This window comes from Electrophorus electricus, chromosome 8, assembly GCF_041902795.1.
Source record: "Electrophorus electricus isolate QZ-2024a chromosome 8, ASM4190279v1, whole genome shotgun sequence".
In the NCBI taxonomy this organism is placed as follows: Eukaryota; Metazoa; Chordata; class Actinopteri; order Gymnotiformes; family Gymnotidae; genus Electrophorus; species Electrophorus electricus.
The window spans coordinates 7,347,115-7,370,000 of record NC_137504.1 but is presented as its reverse complement, the minus strand read 5'-3'; the positions used below and the strand labels follow the sequence as shown (position 1 = coordinate 7,370,000).

The 22,886-nt window shown below is 38.5% G+C and overlaps 3 protein-coding genes across 14 annotated transcripts in view; 1 reads left to right on the top strand and 2 right to left on the bottom strand.

The window, feature by feature from the left end:
• lmbrd2b (LMBR1 domain containing 2b) overlaps positions 1-9,525 on the bottom strand; it is a 9,673-nt gene extending 148 nt beyond the window's left edge. Inside the window, exons 1-19 of one of the 4 annotated variants that reach the window (XM_081719987.1) lie at positions 9,333-9,525; positions 8,568-8,775; positions 8,363-8,475; positions 7,989-8,087; positions 7,663-7,830; positions 7,354-7,564; positions 7,100-7,174; positions 6,891-7,004; positions 6,585-6,768; positions 5,707-5,888; positions 5,171-5,304; positions 4,540-4,620; positions 4,289-4,394; positions 3,954-4,051; positions 3,041-3,144; positions 2,897-2,943; positions 2,227-2,344; positions 2,017-2,137; positions 1-1,651 (exon numbers count right to left, since the gene is read on the bottom strand). The exon at positions 1-1,651 is cut by the window's left edge and continues 148 nt beyond it. In XM_081719987.1, coding sequence (XP_081576113.1) covers positions 1,588-1,651; positions 2,017-2,137; positions 2,227-2,344; positions 2,897-2,943; positions 3,041-3,144; positions 3,954-4,051; positions 4,289-4,394; positions 4,540-4,620; positions 5,171-5,304; positions 5,707-5,888; positions 6,585-6,768; positions 6,891-7,004; positions 7,100-7,174; positions 7,354-7,564; positions 7,663-7,830; positions 7,989-8,087; positions 8,363-8,475; positions 8,568-8,741 — 2,193 coding nt within the window. In that variant the 5' untranslated portion in view covers positions 8,742-8,775; positions 9,333-9,525 and the 3' untranslated portion in view covers positions 1-1,587. The remainder of the gene's footprint in view (positions 1,652-2,016; positions 2,138-2,226; positions 2,345-2,896; positions 2,944-3,040; positions 3,145-3,953; positions 4,052-4,288; positions 4,395-4,539; positions 4,621-5,170; positions 5,305-5,706; positions 5,889-6,584; positions 6,769-6,890; positions 7,005-7,099; positions 7,175-7,353; positions 7,565-7,662; positions 7,831-7,988; positions 8,088-8,362; positions 8,476-8,567; positions 8,776-9,332) is intronic. The other 3 variants (XM_081719988.1, XM_027006749.3, XM_081719989.1) reach the window with 3 other exon arrangements.
• Positions 9,526-10,047: 522 nt separating this feature from the next.
• On the top strand, positions 10,048-14,013 carry skp2 (S-phase kinase-associated protein 2, E3 ubiquitin protein ligase). Its single transcript, XM_027004953.3, has 10 exons — positions 10,048-10,161; positions 11,023-11,258; positions 11,425-11,539; positions 11,766-11,909; positions 12,001-12,135; positions 12,344-12,442; positions 12,555-12,682; positions 13,425-13,476; positions 13,564-13,671; positions 13,772-14,013. Exons 1-10 carry the CDS (start codon positions 10,148-10,150, stop codon positions 13,971-13,973), a joined length of 1,233 nt encoding a protein of 410 aa, XP_026860754.2. The 5' UTR covers positions 10,048-10,147; the 3' UTR covers positions 13,974-14,013.
• A 152-nt stretch (positions 14,014-14,165) lies between these two features.
• Positions 14,166-21,118, bottom strand: nadk2 (NAD kinase 2, mitochondrial). Of its 9 annotated transcripts, none has more exons than XM_081719738.1 (12): positions 19,742-21,118; positions 19,252-19,340; positions 19,042-19,130; positions 18,711-18,792; positions 18,535-18,618; positions 18,145-18,374; positions 17,646-17,730; positions 17,344-17,487; positions 17,177-17,232; positions 16,782-16,835; positions 16,542-16,626; positions 14,166-15,840 (listed from the first exon to the last, which is right to left on the bottom strand). In XM_081719738.1, exons 1-12 carry the CDS (start codon positions 19,982-19,984, stop codon positions 15,705-15,707), a joined length of 1,377 nt encoding a protein of 458 aa, XP_081575864.1. In that variant the 5' UTR covers positions 19,985-21,118; the 3' UTR covers positions 14,166-15,704. The 9 variants fall into 9 exon arrangements, with proteins under 9 accessions (XP_081575864.1, XP_026860682.2, XP_026860690.1 ...); XM_027004881.3 differs by having other exon boundaries at positions 16,542-16,665; positions 19,742-21,115; XM_027004889.3 differs by having other exon boundaries at positions 16,542-16,665; positions 17,344-17,439; positions 19,742-21,114.
• Between the last annotated feature and the right edge of the window lie 1,768 nt (positions 21,119-22,886).

Below are 22,886 nucleotides of genomic sequence, written 5' to 3'. Positions count from 1 at the left end.
GGTTTCATGATGCCTTTAATGTCTATGGCATAGAAAGGTGTTGCTGACAAGTTGCAATTCTGACTATGGGCCATTCTGTCAGACAGCAAATCTGCATCAGATCTGTTATAAACTATTAATTAGTCATTAAAATAAAAAGAGAGAGGGAGGGAAGGCGTCACTTTTTTCATCAGACTCTTTCACCAACCAAACACCTGTAACGTTTCTCTAATATAGCATACATTTACACAACTGTCAAATATTGCTTTTCACACACACAAATAGTAAGCTGAATTGCATTCTTGCATTACTGAAAGCACTGGAATGGAAAAATGGCATTTAACACAATTCTTAAAAGGTTCCTTCTTTTCTGATGACACATCACCATAGTAAATAACACAAGGCCACTTATCTTGACAAGTACTACAAACAAGAACAACCAAACAGCTGAGGTACAGTATGTAATCAACTTCACATATCAAAAAAAACCAAAAAAAGACATTTAAAAAAAACCAAACAAATTCTCAATTTGTATGGATAACTGAAAAGAAAATGGCAGTAATACAGTGTGTGATTAGTTTTTTTTTTTTTTTTCTGCACCTGGCAAAGTTAATTTTGGAGTTGCACACTACCCACAACCCCTTCTCACCAAACCAACATCCTATAGTTCTACAGAGTTAAAAAATTACTTTTTGAATAAAGACCACAAATATAAATTAGCATAAAAGAAGCAATTTTTTACATGGATGAAATATTAAGACATGCTTCTGCAGCACTTCCTTAAATATGTATTGTCTTCAGACCAAGCACCCAACAGTATGTTCCCCATCCTGTTCCTTTATGTTGTGATGTCTCAGATAGACACATTATTTAGTCCTTTACCTAAGAAGACAGTTTTTTCAAGCTATTAAATAACTTTCTCAATATTCTCAAAGTCTTAATCATAATCTCAAATTAACTATAAGCACTACAAAGTGGCTGAGCAAGCTCTCTCACCAAAACCCTGCATGTGTCTGTCTTTACAAAATGGTTAAATTCGTAATTAAGATGAACTGGGACTAGTTACAGCTATAGTTTTATCCTTAATATTAATCACTGGCCTGCACTCTGCTTCAGCAATAAATTAATGTAATCAAGATAAGGTTGCTCAAGTTTATTTTAGATTAATTATTAAATGGGTCATGCCTAGCATGAGTCAATGCTTTGGCCATTCAGTTTTATACAGAAACTGACTATCCTTTAATACCTGAAACACAGAGCTACTCTGAAGGTGAAGGAGAGAGAAAATTACATTTTTCACATGCAACAAGCAGACAGTGGTGTGGCACTTGAGATGTGTGTGTGTGTACACTCACACACATGCATATGTGTGCGTGTGTGTTCCATACAAAACGATTAGGTACATTATGTTACATTCAGGGATACAACAACATTAAAACATGAGTGCCATGGAAACGCCCTGCGCCTGTTGTGCCTTCTTAAGGTCCTGCAACATTCTACATTCACAGCAGACAAATACCAGAAGTGCTCCTTACATGAATGTTAGACTCAGAAGAAGACAAACATCAGTACCACCTCTTCTTCTGTTCTATTCCCCTATCTTATCTTTCACACATCATCAAAGATTCGACTCTGGGAGGAGGACATTGACAGGTACCTCCCTCCTGTGTGCCTGTAAAACAGAGAAGGAGTGAGCACTTGAGAGTTATTTGTAACAGAAATCCTAAAAGCTAGATTACACTTCTGGTGATTTAACACAGCTGTGCCACAGTAAGCAAGGCTTGCACATTTGCCTTTGCAGCATGTATATTCATGTCAGCACACATATGCATGTTCCAGCAGCTGGGCATTAAGTTACACCAAGGCTGGGCTGTATTTGTGCTGATTTTCCTTGCCCTTGTAGCTACATGGAACAGATGTTTACTTTAGATTTTACTTACAACAACTGAGAAATACACAATTGTTATTGTTGACTGGGCTGAAAGAGAATAACTAAAATCTGATCAAGATACTGACATAACTGACTGTCTGTCTAACCTGCTTACTTCCAGTGGGTCTTCTGTGAGAGTTTCTGCATTGAAGTCCAAGGGTTCTGCATCCTGCAGGAGCTCAACGCTGTCCCTCTCTGAGTGGTTGCCACTGCGAGAGTATTTGGCTTCTGTGGAAGAGTGTAAAGGAAGAATGCTAAAAGCCTCTATATCAGCACACACAAATAGTAACAAACGTGGTTTAAAGTAGAAGACATACGTCTGTTTGCATTGGCACTGAGTGTCTCGGCATAATTGGTTTGTTTCATCTCAGAGATGCAGGGCCTGTTTCTGGATGTTCCTTCATCCCTCTGATGTCCATAGCGTTCTCTCCATTCCTACCAAGAACAACCAAGAATTCCACAGTTCATATCTGGTGCATTTCCTAATACTGCATTACAGAAAAACAGATAATCACAACTTCAATATGTATCTGTATACACTATAGTTATTCAACTTCACTGTATATAAACATTGTAATCAATTGGATTACGACGATGACACCACTTTACAACAAATGCAGATAAAAAAAAAAAAATATATATATATAAAATAAACATCCTTTTTATATATGTGCATTTCTATGACTGTGGCTCATGGCAGTCCCTTGCAGCCTTGCAGGTTTTCCTGTGCTTTTATGGCTAGTTCTTCCCATTCGCTGGTTAAACTTAATCACTTTTTAAGTTCAATCAGGTGTTTTAGAACAAGAAAAAAAAGACAATTAATCTATGCAGGAGTCTCCAAGAACTAATGACTCACTATTTTATCAAAGAATAAAGATTAATCTTGGTCCAGTTTTATCAAATCCAGTTTCATCAACTTCAGCGCTGGGAGAATATATGAATGTTACAAGCAAAGTTTTAACAGCAGTTATAGAGACTAGAACTCACTCTTCTTCTGTTCTCCCCATCCTCCATCCGCTGCCGTTTTCTTCTCTCTGCATTCAAGGCAAATATGCAGCAATAGGATCACGGGCTTCTTTACATGTGGATAACAACTCAACGTTTTTCCCCCTAACCCCCCAGTAAGCTCACCACGTCGTAGTAACTCCCTGCCCTCATCAATCAGGTCTGAGGTCAGTTCATTATCTCCCATAAACTGCTGGAAGCCCAGGAGGTTCAGACAACGGGTGCCAAGACTGCCCCCCCCCCAAAGAAATCAGATACATGTAAGTGTACATTCACTCAGCAGGTAAATGTAGCCTGAATCCAATCTTTTCTTCAATGTGTGACACAGATTTGTCATTTGGATGGCAGTAAAAACAGCAAAGGCCATAGTGAAACTGCCATTTTCAATTCTGATTTGGGCCACTTTTATGTGTGGTAATGGAATCTAATACGTATCCAACCTGCTGCATTTTTACAACTTTTCTCATCTAATCCTAACTAGAAGAACAATATTCTTGTGGCATTTCATGTGATGAAATTAATAGCTGTGAATAGATTACCATATAAATTAGTCTGTTGTTGTTTATTTCTTGTTGTTCTTTGTTTGTAGGATATTTAAACTGATTCTGAATTTGCAACCTGCCTGACATAAACCTTAACTTTAGTGGCCGATTCGGTTGACTCCATTTTGAGTTTATCTTTTGTTTATCTTTGGATGAGTATACTATGTGAAGCTTTGTTCATTTGCGCATGCAGGTCAGTATAGAACCTTGATCTTTTCAGACCAATGTTGGATATAGATCACATTAAAAAGATATTCTGAATAGCCTAACAATAAAATTGAATCTGGGGCACTTCTACCTTGTGTGAATGTACCTAAGAGTTAGGATAGAAGGTATAGGATCAGAAGAGTGCCATTACTTAGCTGCAGCAATGTCTACATAATAATCAGTATGTAGCGCTTTTCTATTTATGCTATAATAATATTATCTGTAAAATTTCATTATAATATTCTCATTGTTTTTTAGCTTCTTTAGATGAAAGTAGAAAAAAACCATACCTGAAATATGTGGCAATGCAAAGAATGACTATCAGCATGGGATAATAGATATAGAAGCCATTGGCAATAAACGAGAGCACCCTCATGGAACCCATGATCTGAAACAGAGTAGAATCAGAGAAGAATATGAGAGCAATTATTGAACTTCATGGTTAAAGCTGGTTGTTAGAAATGGTTCTTCAGTTTTACTTATTTCCCAAGGAACAATGTCTTCCACATTTGGTATGTTTCACTGTTTTACAATTACCCAATACAGAATACATTAAAACACATGTAGTAGGAAGCCCAGGGAAGCACACATTCCTGATAAACAGTAGGGGCATGGCGAGACTCACAGATGTGTATGCAGTCTGCTGCTTCGCCTGGTGCGAGATGGCAGAGTCCATGTGGATCAGTCCCAGGAAGTTCAGACATAGGGGTGGAGTCAAGCGGCAGAAAAGCCTGGTGAACAGGAGAACGCATTACAACAATCTCAGCATCACCTCAGACCGAGTACTGAGTATTATAGTGTTTTCTCAGATAGACTGAGTCCATGTCTTTTGCATATGCAAACATGCCAAATGAAGTCAGATCCCCCTAAATGGACCTCAAAATGAAACAAACAATCTCCAGAGGTGGTCTCAGTAGTTTGTTTCTGGTTCGTGTAGTGGTTTGCTTGATTCTTCCACTGTGAAAACAAAGCAGTCCTGGTCTGTTTTGGAGTTTTGTTTTATTTTTTTAACAGTGAACCTCAAAGCATGCCACACACCCAATAGCTTCATGATTCAAAACAAACATGGCTGCATATGGGACTGTGTGGTTGAGTAGCAAATTCTTATACATGCTTTTCTCTTCTTTAGATTTTAAATACTTTTTCGGTATTTTAGGTTAGTTCTGTTTTTTTTGTTTTTTTTGTTTTTTTTATTATTTGCATCATGAAATTCTAGCAGAACTAAATAACAGCAGCATGAAAAGTGGCCATCTTAAATATACCATCCATAATTAAGTGTTATACAGACAGGGGTCTAAGTTCCAAAGGACCTGGGGTTGTGAACAAGTGGTCAGTTTCAGATGGTTCCCTTTCTGGTTCACTTTAACAGAACTGAGTTGGTTCTTTTCAAAAGAACTACATGTAAAAACACCATTAAAAAGGAAAAAAATGAACTCTTTCAACATCAGTAACTGCAGTTTTAAAACCTGCTCAGGGAAGTGCTTTCAGTTATATTCAGATAACATACATGCCACTGAACTGAAGGCTATAGGCATCAGTTTGGTGGTGTGAGGCCAGGTAGTAGTAGTTAAAGACACGGATGCGAAACACAGTGGAGTACACGCAAGTGCACAGGAAGAAGATTGTGATGAAGCAGGCCATCTAGAGGACAAAAAGAAAAACAGCAATTTTGTAACAAAAGCAGCAACACACCCTAAGGTTTCCTGGATACAGCCTAATTTACATTTATGGCATTTAGTTGATGCTTTTATCCGAAGCAACTTACAATTATGACTGAGTACAACTTGAGCAATTGAGGGTTAAAGGACTTGCCCAATTACAAGTCAAGTACCTTGACCACTGAGCTACTACTGCTCTCTCATTGAAGAATAAACTAACCATGAAATTCACAAGTAATTTAGGTTCAGGTTAGGACTACACATAATCTGGAAATTAATAATTTTTTGTTAGAATGTGTGATATTATTACTAAGATGTAACCTCTAAGCACTGCTCATAAAGGATTTCAGTACAGAGCTTAAACTCTTAGCTCAGATATGCTTACCTCAATATACAGATAGTTGTAATCTCTTTCAGCAAGCTGGATAAACACAGCAAAGAGCGAGAGGACAGGACGAGTGCTGAAGAAGGTGCACTCAGACCAGACCACCGCCACAGAGAAGAGCGAAAGAAGCACAGCCAGCACACGGTAAAACCATTGCTTCAGCAAGCATTCCCAATACCACTCTAGTATATGACAAAAAGATACAAAGAACACAAGAACAGACAGAGAGAACAAGCTGTGTGACTCATCTGCGTGTAACAGAAACATCTTGGCACTTGGTTCTGAACCTTAACACCAGCTTAGTACTCCAGGAGACTTCTGTAAATTGTTTGACTATCTTACAATAGGGGTGTACACAGAGATGCCCTGATCGATTGGCCAGTGATTCGAATAGTCTGGTTTTCAGCATGATCAGCCATAAAACGAATTCTGTGCCGGTCACATTTACACTTGTGCACGCACAAGGGTGACAGCTGCACAAACACAGCCACACAGGAGGAGCTCGGTGACTGCTTTAGGCCTATATGTTGATGACAACATAAAAGGTGCCTTGATTTTTCATTTATTACCTGGTGCACTTGTTTTCATTTAGAAAAATAAAAACATTGCTCTTTATTTTTACTTGGAGGATTGTAAAAGGAAAAGGCTTGTCCTATAACCTAGTGCACATTTTATGTTGAGATATAAGAAGTTTCCACTGAAAGAAAAGGTGAACAAAAATGTTTCTGTTTGCTGTCATTTATAATTCTTAGAAAGAAAGAAAATCAGAATTGGCCAAAATCATAATCTGCCAGTCATGTTAAAAAAGAAAAATTAAAAATCAAAATTGGCCAAGAAAATTGCAATCAGTGTCTCTTTAGTAGATATGGAGCACTAACCTACAGTAGGGGTGTAGACATAGCGGTTGACCCAGCCCGCAGGTTCCGTGGTTGGAAAACTATGAACAAACTGGTGTGATAAGCTGGTCTCATTTTTAGCGACATCCTCCAGGTGGAACGCTTGGTCGAGGAGAATCTGCCACTGAACACGTGTACGATTATTCCTCTGTACAGCATAAATTACCTAATGGAATAATGCAGATTTGGATAAATATGCAAGTATAAAAATGATACAAATAATAATGATAGAATTCTACAAATAAGTGTCTAACAGTAAGTTTGTTAGAAGAGTTTTGTTTTCCACACCTGCTTGTGAAGTTTTTCTAGGCTCCTTTCACTAGGATAAGTGTTTTGCTTGTCATCAAAGTCTTCGTAGTCATCCATATTCCTCCCCATCTTCTCTTGATATTCAATAGGGCACTTGAACAGAGAGTACAATCACACTATTCAATTCATTGCTCTATGTTCATTATATCTAGTATTTCCTCCACATTTCTCTGATATGCTCTCCTTACCTTTCTAAGGATTGTGTCAATGTATTTCCTGAAAGGGTGGTTATATTTTATGGATTCATTGGCCTTTCTCACCTCCTATAATATAAAAAAAGTAAGACAATTCTGTCAAAATTTTAAATTTTGTCATTTTTTATATCTCTCCCGACTTGTGCCATGTGTTGCAACACAGGTTCCAGAGCCCTGTGAACCTAAGTAGGATTAAGCAGGTTTAGTAGATGAATGAACGAATAAATGAACCTTTTTCTCTGTCCCACCTCCATGACATCCTCCAGGTTCTCCTCCGCATCTGCTTTCTCAGCCATCAGCTTGGCAGCTTTGAAGTAGGTCTTGATCAACAGGTGTCCCTGGCTAGAAGCTTCCCAGTAGGAGCGTGGAATTTCCACCAAGCCATAACCCATCAGCAGCACCAGAAGGAAAAGACCCCATGTGTTGGCTGCTGTGATGCCTATAGTCTGCAGCTCATACCTGGACATGAGCCACCACAAAAGACACAAAAGTTCCATGACAAACTAGAGTAGTGCTGTCTCAAGATACAGGCAGAAGGATTGCAGTAGTACACTTACCAGGAGAGGTGCCATTGAGGATGCACAGCCACATAGATGAGGAGCGAGCCAAATATGAACAGATAAGTGCCATAGTAGATAGCATTTTCAATCAGGGCAGTCTTTATTTTGCCTGTGATGGAGAAGCCTCCGGAGCGGGCATAGGACTGCATGAAGGGTAGAAGAAGCCTGGAGACACACATATATGCAAACAACCAAAACATGCGCCAGGTGCCAAGCATGCATGCATAAATATAAATGCAAGAGATCAAACATCCTGAAAGAGCAAGGATGTTTGGATTTTAATGGATCAAGATCATTTGTAAGGATAATGGTATTGCCCTCACCATGTAAGACACTGTGAGGTCCAATACACAACCCTCCAGAACACAGGCATGATCCCATCTGGAATGTAGCTCCATGGCATATGACACGCCTTTTGAAGGCTATGGGGGAAAAAAAACTACTTAATGAATTTTTCCTCACACTGTCATCTCATATCTATATGCTGTCTTCAAGCAGATAAAGAGTTGGTGGACACAAAAATACAAATTTAAGTACAACAGAAAAAGATACTACTAGGTCTATGTTTTCAGAACACAACCTGCTTTCCCCCCCCCCCCAGCAGGTTGGCCCCAACCTTTTTTAAACCTGATTCTGGTTTGTCCATCAGAGACCCTCTCTATAGCAGACTGGTGAATAAAACAGAATATAGACAAACCTTATAGTGGGTGAAACGGACATGTTTCCTGTCGTCTGGTTGAAGATCCTTGGCCCCACAGATGGTGAAGGAGCATGTTCTTCATGATCAATGATGCACTGTTTGTATATTGTCTGAAAAATATAATGAAACTTACATGATCCAATCTGTATACCTCATAAAATTATTCTGAGTGCATCAATTTTGTACAGTGAACTTAACGAACCGTGCTGACATCCAGTGGGAGTATAAAGACGATGAGAAAGCACAAATACCATGCCAACAGTGTGCCAAAGAGAACCATGCGCTGCTGCTTTCTGAAGTCTCCATAACGATGCAGAAGAAAAAGAGCCAGAAAAAAGACAACGGCAATCTCTATTCCAAGCGCAGCCCCACTCATTCTCCCCTACTGCAGACTTCAGGAGTAATGAAAACTGTTAAATCAAACAGGTGGGAAGGCATAAGCCATAAATCGCTTACATACAACATACGCAGAACGCATGACCGTGGTGAATATTAATTTCTATGGAGTAATTAGTTACAACTTTTGCCACAAGATTCCAAAGCACTAGCTTCTGACAAAAGACCCCTTTGTTTTTCTTCACTACAAGACAGCAATAATAAAGTCATTTTACCCCGGATCTTAGGCTAAAACGTTGCAAGAGTGTTTGCATTTTATTTTATGTCATTGTAAAAACACATTTGCTAGCTAGCTAGCTCTTTAAATGTAAATCAGGGCTAATTAATCTAAACTGGTTTACCTATTGTGTAAACAACGTCTGTAAAAAGAAATTAACCTAAACAAAGAAACACATCTGATAAATTACTATTATCTACCACTTGGACTCCAGATAGCGAACTGCCCTGAAACGACGCAGCAACACTAACGTCACCAACAAATCACATCTCCCTCTATTTTAGCGTATCCATCAGCTACCATGTTTGGCTGGCGAGCTATACAAACACAAAGAAATATTAGGACTGTTCGTACCTCAGCTGTGTTGAGAGATATAAATGCTGATCAAATGATAATTTCCAGTTTTACTACTCAGTAAAGGAACCGGTTACTGAAAGGTTCGTCCAAAATAACGTTATTTGGATTTGCGCCATCACGCTGGTATTCTAAAATCACAAACGTCATATAGCTACCAAATTGAGGACCCAAGCAGCGTCGCTCACTGAAACAGCCACGTAAGGGCGCACGTTCAGGTGACGCATGCGCTGTACCCCTGGGGACGTAATAGGATTGACTCAGCACCAATGGGAACGAATTTAACAAGTTTTTGTTATCTGACATTGTGATATGCCTGCATTACCCGTGCATCCGATGCATATTTGTAGCAAAAGTGAAAAATATTTAATCCGTCTAAAAACAATTGTGGTAGTTATGGTGCATTATTTACTCACTTTAGTACAATTAAATAATTTAAATTTTGGGAATGTTTGTGACCGCGACTTAACTGATTAACAGATTAGGCTGTTGATTAAGATGTTAGCGCGCCTTGGTTGTTTATATTATTTAATTAAACCACTACTTTTTCATTACTTCCTACATTAATAGAAACAATTTTACAATTATTATTATTATTATATTGGTGTGCGCGTATTTTATTTTGTTGGCTACTGCATGTTCTACATAATTTCCGTTTCCCTAAATTTGAACCAATGGTGTAACGCTGAGGCAGGCGGTCAAGCTGCAGGTTTAAATGCTCCCGCTTGTACACATCGGGGAACCTATACTACACAACGTCAAGCTATCTATCTATTGTCCGAAGAGCGTTTAGTAATCCCTTTTGTGTAACTAATATGGCAGTTGAGAGGTAATTATTTGTATATTTGCATATGTCTGAAACGTTTACTTCTTAAGACAGTTTTGGTCTTTAGTTTAAATTAACCAGATAACTTGCATTCCACTTTGGTCTCTCTATGCTGTGGTAGCTAACTGGTTAGCGAGCTAGCTCGTTAGGTAACTAGTGTTAGCTATTCGAGCTGTTGCCCTTAATTACTCGTTTGATTAACTTTTAGCTACTATACTTTTATATTTAGTAGTTACTAAAAACTGGACAATGGCAAGCAAAATTAAACTGCTGGTTAATGTGGACATCTAGAAAGTTAGTTATACACCTCCAAGCAATTCTTGCGCGCCTTGGATTTAGGACCGGTGTACTAAAATGAGATCTTTTAAAACTATTATAAAGATAATATTTCACCAGATAATTACATTTATTGTTCCTTTATTATGCCATATTTCGGTCGCCTTGTGCTCAGTAATTGAGATGGCGCGATCAGAGGCAACTAAGCTGCAGCTACACCTCTGTTCATGATATTATGGCGGGCATCAAGAACACCTTCAAAGTTTTAACCTAGCTAGCCATCTAGCTGAGTTTGCCTGTTCCCCAAAGTTAACTAACCTACAAACCCACTGTTTAGGTCGCGTACTTCGTTATATAGCTAGTTAGCTAGCAGCTGTGCGACTTTTGGTACATATAATTTTCTGATGCATAGTTTCCTGAAACTTAAAGCCATTTTGATTTTGACGAACATGCCTAGATGGCAGCCCACCCTTGTTAACTAGCTAGCTAGGATAGCTATTGGCTAGTTTGGTCATAATTAGGTTATCATTTACACTGCGATTCTTAATCATATATGATTACTAGATATTTCCTCAAACGATTTTGCAGACCTCTTCAAGAACTTCCATGTCTAAGTGAGAATTTGGAGGGATCCTTGTTAAGCATGTCTCATATGAAACCGAGAAAAAGGCCGCCTTATGATGAGGGACTCGACGCCGAGAACACCCCACACGAGCTCATTCAGCACTGGTCGCCTCCTCGCAAGCAACCCCGGGCTTGTGTGAAGGGGAAAGAAAATGCTTTTGTCATTGCCAGACGTCCTAGGAAGAACAGGGATGCATCAGGTCAGATACGGCGAGCACATTCTTTTTGGTGCTATGTTTATATAATTGAGATTTAGCTATACCATATGTAATAAAACCGTCACGCTTAAGTATTGCTTCTAATAAAATGTGAACAAGGTATAATGAGTAAATGTGCTTTATTTTTCACCTTTGGCTTCTCATGTAGCTGGCCTGTGCTGGGACAGTCTCCCAGATGAGTTACTTCTAGGGATATTTTCTTGTCTCTCGCTACAAGACCTCCTCAGAACCACCCGCGTGTGTAAGCGCTGGCATCGATTGGCGTAAGTTTCATACAATTGATCTGTTGTTTTTTGTTGTGCATTTCTCTGTATTTTGTGCTTCTTTTCCACGTTTCTGGTTATGCTATTTATAAGAGCAGGTGTTCTTCTCAATCTAAGACATTTGTATATTTAGTTCTAAATTCATGGATTCAATGTACATTTAGGAATTGTCTCTCATATAATTTTATATTGTCTTAAGTATTTGTATGGTGTTGCATCTTTTTAGTATGGATGAGTCCTTGTGGCACAGTGTGGACTTGGTGGGTAAAGCTCAGCTAGATGCAGAGCTTGGCCAGGTACTCTCAGCTGGAGTCTTGAGGCTGCGCTGTCCACATGCCTGTATTGGTCAACCCACCTTTAAGAACACAGGGTGAGTTACAGGCCTGTCCACAAATGTATCCTCTGCATGCATTTTAGTTGCTTTGCATTATTTTAATGAAGTCAATTATTGTCTGTTTCAGGCCTCTTCGTGTTAAGCATATGGACTTGTCCAGCTGCACCATACAGACTTCTGTCCTGGAGGACATCTTGTCTCGCTGCAGGCAGCTACAGAGTCTCAGTCTTGAGGGGCTGATGCTTTCTGACAGCATTCTACAGTACGTCATCTTAAGATGATCAAGAAAATGGTCTCATCTAAAAATCATTCATGAGACTCAGTTGAAAGCTATGTGTTGACATTATTATTTATAGCATATTTTGATGTATGTAAATAGTTTAAAATTGACTTGGGAAGTTCTGTATAATGGCATCTTATTTTGTGAATGACAAATAATTTAACTTTTCACATCTTGACTCATCTTGCAGATCTTTGGCTCAGAATGCAGAGCTTGTCCGGCTGAATTTGTGTGGCTGTGCTGGCTTCTCCCCTGATTCTCTGACTGAGCTGCTTCAGCACAGCATCTTGTAAGACTGTCAGCAAGAGCAGAACATGCTGTTGCAGCTGATGAAGGCCCAGATGCAGGTTGTGTATCATTGCAGTCTTTCATTTCTTGCTCCTCTCTTCTGACTGATCCAGGCTTGAAGAGCTGAACGTGTCATGGTGCGACTTCAGCAGTCAGCATGTTCAAGCCATCTCTAACAATATTCCGTCCAGTGTTACTCAGCTCAATATCAGTGGCTACAGGCAAAATCTGACTATGGAAGGTAAGGAAAATTGGTGATTCAGGGAACAAGTTACTGGGTTACATAATGGTACATTATTCAATCCCAGCTCTGGCTTCTGTATTTGTCACTAAAGTAATTATGCATTTGCACTTCTCATGCTTATCCAATATTAATCTGAAACTCAGACAATTTGCAATAACATTTCTGTCTGGGAACCTTTTTAAAGGTATATTCTTTTTAACCTTTTTAAGGTTTTGTGATTTAAGTATTACTTTAATGAGCAGACAGTAAACATTTAGGGAAGTGAAGTCATGTTGATGGTGAGGGGGAAAATCTGTTAACACTTGAGCTTTTCAATGTGGAAAAGATGAATTACTGAGGTAGTTCCTGGCCCAAAGAAAGGATAGTGGCCTGCTCCCAAAATCACAGTTGTGCTGCTTATCATATGATTAACTTCTTGTGAGGTGGTCAATTTTAAGGCTCTGTGTGTGATGCACATTTTTCTGACTTCATAAATGTCCAACCAGTCAGTGAAGGTGTCTGGTTTTATGATATATTCTTGATGTTCCACCACTCATCTGAGGCACTTGAGTTGAGTTGAGATTTAAGTTACTTGGATGAGAGGTAAAACAACTCCAGTTGCCTCAATTGGCAGAAAAAATCTTCATATACATACACAGGCTGAATATTTAAAAAAAAGAATTTTTTATTCAAATGCAGTACAGTTTGAATTTGATCAATACTAGAGGTTTAAAGTTCTCTTTTCCCCTCAATTCATTAGATGTAAAGAAACTAGTGGAAAGATGTCCAAATCTAACAAATTGGGATTTGAGGTAAGGAATAATTAAAGATGGAGGATGGGAGGAAGAGTGAATCCTGTCTGGACATCTGGGTCTTGATGCTACTTTCCTTTCCTGCAGTGACAGTGTGCTTGTGACCACAGATGCCTTCCCATTGCTGCAACAGTTGCTTTCTCTGAGGCATTTAGCCCTGAGCCGCTGTTACCAAATCCACCCAGCTGCCCTTATGTAAGACAGCATGCACATTAGTGTACTGTACAAAATTGAAAGAAAAAAATGTTTAATGAGGAACACTTTTAAATGTTTAGGTTATTTCTTTCTATTACAGAGACTTTGAGAAATTTCCAAAGCTGCAGACCTTGGAGGTGTTTGGCCTGATACAGGATAGCTACTTGCCCATCCTAAGTAAAGGGCTGCCGCATATCCAGATCAACACGCAGCCTTTCTCTAGTATAGCACGGCCCACTACAGCTACCAGGAAGGACCGTACACTGTGGGGAATGCCATGCTGGCTGGTATATAAACCTTAACCTGTGGTCCTAGGACATTTCTGAGAGAAATCATATTGGAGTTAAGAGATGAATATGAAGATGTTCCTTAAGTATGTCTGAAAAGACTACTGGAAAGTATTTTTTACTTTTTTCTTTTTTTAAGAGTGGCATTGAAAAAAATGTTTGTTTATAGATGTTTTAGAGAAAACGGAAATGAACAGACCAAATTACTTACTGAAATATGTTAATTTTAATCCTTTTCAAATGGTCAGGCTTACAATTCAGTGAATGACATGGATCTAAGTGATAATGGTTTGTTAAAAAGTTTATGGAATCAGTTTTACAGGATCAGTCTAGTAGTTTTAAAATTGGTTACTCATTATGTCATTTGTGCCAGTAACTTCGTTTGAAAGACAAGGTTACAGTAGATATTACAGGGTCATTTGTCAGGTTGTTTTTAGATCTTTAATGTTCCTAAAAAATTCAAATGAGTATCTACAGTGAGCAGTTGACAATTTTGGTTCAAGAATGGTTTGAAGGTCCCTTTAAGTAGAGCAGCTCCTGTACAATAACTATTTGGATAGTTCTGTCTGGATGCTTTCTTATGTAGGATGGACAAAGCAAGGGCCCTGATCCTTTAAAGCTGAATTACTGACTTTGGTAGTGTAACATTATCTTGAAAACAATGTAATATCCATTCTTTATATTTAGCTTGGATACTCCCAGAGCATTGTTTTAAATGTATTGCTAATTCTGGAAATGAGGATGGTTAACCCAGCCTGTTGAACATTTTGTTATGTAAATGTTGCTTATCTGTTCATGATGGTTTATATATTGTTACTGATGCCTTAAGGCACAGTCAGCATATCTGCAAAAGGGTGATTAATTTTAAACAGTTCTAAGAACAATTTAAAACTGTTAGCATTTTGTTTTCTGACCTATTATGAGACTCCTGAATAATTGACTATTGAGAACAGAAATAAACTATGTTTTTATGGAAGCTTGCGTGTTCATTTCAAATAAATAGTGCTTTTTATTTATTCACTTTCTTCCCCATGTTCTTGGGCCTGAATTGGGGTCAGTACTGAAAGCAAAATGATCTTTACTGAAATTTGTTCTATTAAGGGACTAGGTGTAGTCACTGGACATCCTAGAAAATTAAACAGGTTCCATCATTTTATATTTTAATGAAATAAATAAAAACTGACAGGCCAATGCTGCATTATGATAGCTTGGGTTTTAAAAGCAAACCATACTAGGTCATCTAACCAAGATAAGCAACTTGACATAATGCTCTGACCTGCCAATGGTACATTCTACCCCCTGGTATTTGTTGGAAAATACAATAACATTTAATAACCTGTGACCCCCGCAGGTATTCATGCCCACTGAATCATTATATCTAATAAATGTTGGAGTGCTCTGGTGGTTTAATAACCATGGGACAGTAGTGTTTCAAATGCAAAATGAAACCAACAACCTTAAGAAAATGTTCAAGCAGAAAGACGACAAAGATCGTTTTAAGCAACAAGAATCATTTTCCTGTTGAAAATGTACATTGTTCCAGGGATGGTATTCAAGCTATGAAAGATAAAGATTCTTACTGGAACTGTAAAACCCCCTCAGTTCACAAACAATAAACCATTAATCCACAGACCATAATGGTTTTGGCCATGCGTCAGTGTTCATCTCTAATCCAGGCTTGAAAAAGCATTAATGCATGTCCAATACCTTAGAAAAAGTGTTTATGATGGTTTAATAACCAGGCATTCAATCAAGGTTAACAGTTCTTAGCAGGTCCTCATTGCATAAGCTGATAGTTGCTATAGCTCCATCATTAAATTCAAAGGATGTTCCTCCATCTACCACCATGCAAGCATCCCAGCATCTTGAGCGGACACATATCCTTTAAGTAACACAGGGAGATTAATACAGGGAGAACATTATTAGCATTAATAAACCTTTAACAAAGTAGGGTGCCTAGCTCTATTGCTGCAGATCTACCTTCCTGTCATGTTCAGATCCAAACTTAATCTAGCACTTGATTCAGTAACCATGGCTTTCAGTAGCATGAATATTAGAGGCATACATTAGTGTTGGAAATTTGCAAAGCTGCATATGTCCAGGACTGGGAGTTACCCCTGGATTATATATCCTATTTCACATTTCTTTTTGGAATAAATAATGATGCAGGCCAAGGACCAAATGCATTGCAGCAAAAACAGGATCTGGATAAGCCAGATGGTTTTACACTGTTATGCATGAACATGATTAATCAGAGCAATTTAGCATGTTTTGAAATTATTAATGCTGAAAATTAAAGGATAGCATCTGGTGTCACATTACTGTAGTTATTTGTGCATTTGGTCTAAATTACACAATCTAAATTGACCCTTTTTTGCTTCTGATATGGAATGGAAAATATTTTCTATTGGTCAATCATTTAATTAAATTCTAGTATCAATACCACTATTTGTGCAGTGTGACCCTGGGCCTTTAGATATGATCTGAATAAGATTTCAAAGTAAACACCACAATAACTAGACAGGAAAAAAAAATCAGTTCACTGTGTAGATATACCATTTCAGTGTATACAATAATACTCACTTGCTTGCAAACCCTCTTTGGCGGCTATTGGAAAATACTCTGTTAACAATTGGCTCCCTGACGCTGAAGAAAACTTTGTTCTCTTCTGGACCGAAGATGAGAGACTCATTGTATGCCTCAGTCACTACACAACATCCCAAAGAATAAGTCACAAGGCTTTGCTACTAAATATTCAAGTGTATGATGAACTAACAAAATATTCATTTTCTAACAATAAAAAGAAAAAAAAGCTACACTCACCACTTTCAATAACTTCCTGGTTTAGTGGAATATCCAAGCCAGTTTTTGCTTTACCTATAAAAAGGACATTTGAATGATGCTTATTTCAAAGTTTGAATAGCAACATTTTTGTTTTAGTTACTGTTTTCCTACTTCAAGTTCGGTTTATTTGTCACATACATAGCCATACACAGTATAACTCGCAGTGAAATGGTGGATAACTCCCTTACTTTTGCTAAGGGAAAGTAAAGTCTTATATGCACCCTCCTCTAACATGCATTAAAATATGCAATTTACTTAGTGAAAGCAGCCACCCACACCACTGCTTACAACATGGAGAAGAAAATCAAATTTTACATGACCAAGTAACAACAGCTAGAAACCCGTTTAGTCCCTCATTTTCATTCTGTTCATACCTATTCTAAGGACATCCTCCACAGCCTGAGCCACCAGCTTGTTAATATTATAAGACCTGCATGCAAATATGAATAACAAATATTAGCTAGCAGGACATTTAACAAAATCAGCATATTTGACAAAATATTAACTAAAATCAGCACAGCGAGAAGATGGTCTTATATACCAGGCTTTGGATCCAGTTCCAGTGCAAATACTGAGTCCTGAGCTCTTCTGCTTCTCCCACGGGCCATCATCAATGGAAATCTCATAGTAGGAAGCCCTATGGTGCGAGAGTGTAAGATGGGGTTTGAAGGATTTATACTTCACCCTGTGGCAGACAGAGATCCACAATTAAGGGGAGATGGGCAAGGATGGATGAAGTGGGGAGGACAAGGGCTGACGAGACATAAGCTTAATAGACCAATTGATGGATGACAAATGAAAACAGGTAAAGAGTTGGGAATATGGCATGGTTGACTAACCTACCTGGAGGAGAGGGACTCTCCAATGAAGATTTCATTGAGTCCTCTGACAGGAAGTAAGCATGGTGTTGTGTAATTGTGTGTTGTACCTGTTGCCAAAACATGTTACCTGAGTGACTCATTTTTTTTTTTGTTTTTGTCTCTGTAATGAGTGATTTAGACAATGTTTATAGGCATCCTTTTATGAACAGAGAAGAACACCATTTAGAAACAATACTGACATCTAGCTGGCCTACAACATACATACCATAGCAACGTTTAAGGTAACCTCATTTTCTTTCATATACTCATAGATCACACAATGATTTACTGAAGTTACTGAACTGATTAATGGGTGTTCTATCAGTTTCAATTCAGAGCGCAGCATTAGAGTACCACAAAAAAGAGAGATGTAACTGTATAAATATTCTTGTAGTTAAATGCTATTAAATTCATTACAAATAAAGGTGCAGTAAAAAAAAAACTAATAGGAAATAAGTAAATGAACTTTATATCTATAGTACCTTTCCAAGACCAAGTTAATGGAAGAAGACATAAATGAGTACAAAGAAAAACAGTAAGAAAACAAGGGAAAAGGTTTGCAGCGAGTGCCCTACTGCGCTGAGCTTCTGTGGTGGTGCGGTGTGCCTTGCTGTGTTGTTCCAAACTGAGCTGCTGCTCATGAAGGTCAACTGGAGTGGGGTTGATCCCGGTGCCCTCCAAGTGCATGCGGATCCGCTGGCGCCACTGCCAACTACAGGACAAAAGAGTTATAAACAATGGTTATTTTTGTCTCTGGATTTTTCCATCAAATCATAATCTCTGGATTGTTCCTGTCAGAATACTGCTCACTGTAAGAGAGAGTATTAGCATAGAGTTCAATCTTAAACCATTCAGTAAATTGAGAGACGCACCTGAATTCTCCATTCCTGAGTTTTTGTAATGCGTCAGAAAATGTATGTGTATAGCGCACAGGCAAGCAGAGATGGCCCTCTGACCTTTATTTACAAAAAGAAAAGATACACGGCATAATTTTATGAAAAGAAAAATCCTAATTTAATGTGTGTGAATGTGCTGGTTTTTCTTTTACCTTTCTGGATCAGTATTGACCGCTATTACAGGCTTGTTTTTATCAAACACTTTACTGGCAACTAACAGCATAGTACCATCACCTAAAAAGTCAAAAGAGAGAGCAGACAAAACTGACTGGATTTCTTGTGGCTAAAATGTTGCACAGTCCAAAGAAAACAAGTACCCATATCAGTTCATAGATGAATTCAATTCAAACATAATGGTAGCTAAAGGGTCTATGTTTATGTGTGTTATGACATCCCTGCATCTTTCTGCCCTTTGATATTCCTGTTTCAACCAGTAGAATGCTACTCTGAAGAACCTTCAGGTATTAGCACAAAACAACTAACCTCCAGCAGACACAATGGCATCTGCCCATCTGACTGTGTCTTCATCATACTCCCTTCTTTTAACAATACGAACCTCAATACCTTCTTTTCTAGGAAAAATGAAACAAGCATTGAAATAATTACATTGAGCTACCCATAAAAATCTAACCAATACCATATGCACTTTCATTAGTATGAACAGTTTTACATGTTGCAACATCCATCACTTACTGTAGATTGTCCACAATCTGTCCAACATTGTGGGTGTGTATGTTGTGTCTCTCCAAAAGCCCAAAGTAACTGGATCCTTTCAAAGCAAGCTGTCAGTACACAACACTTTTACAAAATAAATAAACAGAGGTGCAGCACCCAGAAAACACATACACACTCAACAATTACCAGTTGGCTTATCGGATTCCGTCTAGGTCTGACCTTCCAAGATACTAAAATGACTGGAACATTGAGCTTTAAGTGTTTGTTTTACTTATTTTAAGCTTTTAGTTTAGTTAATTAAAACGTATGAAAGAGAAAAACAAAAAAACTGTTCAATGACTTAAGTATAATACAAGAGTGTGTGCAAAGACACCAAGCATTAATGAAAGACCACAAAAACAAAACATTCAATGGGAACTTTTAGAATGGACATCCTGTATTTCCTGAATGTGGATTTGTGTTCCTTGTGAATGAATATATTCCAGATAAGCCATTTTAATATACTTACCAGTTGTTTAAGATCCTCTTCTGACAGTTCTGCATATAAATATCTTTGTTGCTCAAATTCATACCTCGTGGTCTTTGTCACTACTGCCACTTTTGAAGGTTTGAATCCAGTTTCAGCTTGCCACGCAACTTTACATACGGGGGTCTGATGAAAATAAAGGCGACTACAATAGCTCCCACTGAAAATCGTCACAACCGGATTTCCATAGTTGAGAAAATTCCTGAGAAAAGTCCGGGATGTCATTCTATAGATAAAAATATTCAGCTAAGGGATTAAACAAAATTGAACGTGTTGTCGTGTACCTAGCTAACGAAACTGTTAAGACCCTTTGTTTTGATCATTCATGGCTTCAATCACTTCGTATAGAGTCATTGCTAAACTATCCCACATGGGGCTGGCAAGGGATACACCGATTTCATGATAAATACCTATAGAAGTAGCAGTTCAGTTCAGGTGTACAATTTAACACACGGGAAAGAGAAGTAGCTACCTAGCAACGAACGGCTATCGAAATGTAATAGATGATAAGCAATAAATCAAAGCTAGCACCCTCACACGTTAGTTGTTGATGACATCTTGCAAGTGATAGCTAACTTAGGCTAGCACCACGATAGCTTTAGGTCAGTTAAATTACTACACTTAACAGGAAGTTGCAATGCAGTGACTCTTTAATTTCATCACATGCAATAGGATTGTTAACCTATATAACTTAGCTAACTAGCTAGTTAAATACGAAGTATTTGCAGTCGCAGAAATAGCCCCAGGACAGTTCGTACGGAGCAGGCCAGATGCCGCGCACATTGAGAAGGTCACAGTTGCTGTTCGCCACTATCGTTGACATAGATTTATCTATCTTAGCTAGCTCTTAGCTAGCGTTAGCTATTCTGCTGGCTCCAGAGACCAGAGCTAGCTGTTTGCTACTAACGGCAAGCAAACTCTGCGTCTTCCTATGGACCACTTTATTACATTCTCTTTTAAGTATCCAAATACAACTTATCAACACAAAGCGTGAGTGTTATCGTCAGAGATTCAATGTAATATCTAAATGTTAGACGTAGAACTACCGATTGCTAATAAATAAAAAAGCTACTTCCCACGCTTACTGACGCCGCCTGTTTAAAGCACGTGTTTGCGTGTCTTTTACGTCATTCAGTTTGAACCATAGACAGAATATACATGGAGGACGAAAGTACATAAGAATAAATAAATAAATAAATGTAATTTTGGTCCTTCATATATAAGTCTATGATTTTAACCTTAGACAAGCAGGTTGGTATGTGAAGTTTCATTTCACAAGCACACTTAATCGACAAAGTCTCTCAGCTTGTATGTTATGCAGCTGTCCTGCTAGATGGCTCTCTGTGCAGCTCTTCCCCAATCCTGCAGGATACTCTCGCTGACCATCGAAGCGCAGCTTATCTCGAACGATCCTAATGACGAAGTTTCGAAAGTCACTGAAACACCGGGTGGGGGTGGGACTGTTTATCTCACATGCACATGTCACCTTTTTACTGGGAAATTGCAAGTATGAAAACAACAAGGGGCAAGAAACGTTCAAAAGTTGGCCTCCCAAAACTATTTTATTAGTTTGCAATAGTATGAATATTTTATATGACGTTTACTTAATAATAAGGGAAACTTATTATTATTATTATTATTATTAATTGTAACAACTGCAGCACTTTAATAACTAAACATCACTGATTTGATTATGGTGTCTTTTTTTGAAACATGAAATCAGTGAAATCAGTGTATCTGCCAATGTCTACTAATGGGGCCCTAGTAATTGTTACAAACTTGCCATTGTAGGGTTGGGTAAAGCAGCAGTTTTCATAGAATCTATCACCACCCACGTGAGTAACTTTAAATATGAAAACTTCCATAATTAAATTTACACAAGTAATTCCTCATTCTGTTTTTTCCATATGTCATAGCACCATACTAGAGAGTGTTACTAGCATGGCTGCTACCTTTGCATTTGTTTTGTCAGAGGGTGAGAGGCAATGCTTTTATAGCAATATAGCATTTTCTTCAAATGCAGTGAGTTGTTTTCTTTGTCACATTCTTTTTCTTGTTAGAAATATGTAAGCCACAGCACTGTACTGATTTTCAGTTATTTTGTGTGATGGTTTGAGATTGCCTGTGTATGTTTGTTTTATCACTGAGGCAGATGGTCATATGGTTGTGTATGGGGCAATTCTCACATCTCTGTGTCTGGTGGGCCATGTGGGCATGTGCGATATGTTGCAGGCACAGAGCGAGACATGAATGAATGTAATAGAGTACTGATTTTTAATGACTAGTCCAAAAACTGAAAACAAACAAACAAACAAACCAGAACAAAAGGTGCTAGTAGTGACAACAGCAGGAAAAAAACAGCACTGTGACCAGAAGAGTTGCAAGCTCGCCAGATGGCTGCTTGATAATGAGGGTGCAACAGTAACGCTGGGCTTTACCTTGGTTAGGGGCTTGGCCTTGGCACTAATATCCCTGATGAACCACTAATAAAAGTTGGAAAACTCCTTAAAATACTGCAGGTCACAGTGCATCTGAGGACAGAGCCATTAAGTCACCTCCCCCACCTTGCTAGTCTGAATCCATAGACCAGTTGTTTTGGTGAGGTAGCCAAGGTAGTTTACCTCATGCAGATGAAACTCGCACTTCTCCAGCTTGCAGAATAAACCTTCGCTGGAGAGTGCAGAGAATTTGATTGTGGACATGTTTCAGGGATGGCAAGTAGACCAGGATGCCGTAGAGGTAAATAATGGCGGAGCTACCCAAGTACTCCTGGAGTACCTTGTTAATGAATGCCTGGAAAACAGAAGGCACCAGGTACTCATAGTGGCTGGATATGGTGCTGAAAGCAGTTTTTCCACTCATCACCTTCTCTGATCCTAATCAGATTGTAGGTGCTATGTACACAAACTTTGTGTAGTACCACACATCACTAAGATTTACATTTACATTATTTTACCCACATGACTGGATGAACTTGAGTAATTGAGGGTTAAAGGTCTTGCGCAGGGGCCCAACAGTGGCGACTTGGTGGTGGTGGGGATTGAACTGGCAACCTTCTGATCACCTTATGTTTTGGGATTTTGTTTTCCAGAGCAGGAAGAAAAAGTCAGCAGTTTGAGAGCTTGTG

Coding starts and splice junctions, on each gene's coding strand:
- skp2 (XM_027004953.3), top strand. Junction 12,443..12,554: donor CTGCTTCAGCACAGCATCTT/GTAAGACTGTCA, acceptor TGACTGATCCAG/GCTTGAAGAGCTGAACGTGT. Junction 13,477..13,563: donor CTAACAAATTGGGATTTGAG/GTAAGGAATAAT, acceptor CCTTTCCTGCAG/TGACAGTGTGCTTGTGACCA.
- nadk2 (XM_027004881.3), bottom strand. CDS start 19,984: ATGACATCCCGGACTTTTCTCAGGAATTTTCTCAACTATGGAAATCCG. Junction 18,619..18,710: donor GTCAATACTGATCCAGAAAG/GTAAAAGAAAAA, acceptor TTGTAAATAAAG/GTCAGAGGGCCATCTCTGCT. Junction 15,841..16,541: donor CAAAGAGGGTTTGCAAGCAA/GTGAGTATTATT, acceptor TGTTACTTAAAG/GATATGTGTCCGCTCAAGAT.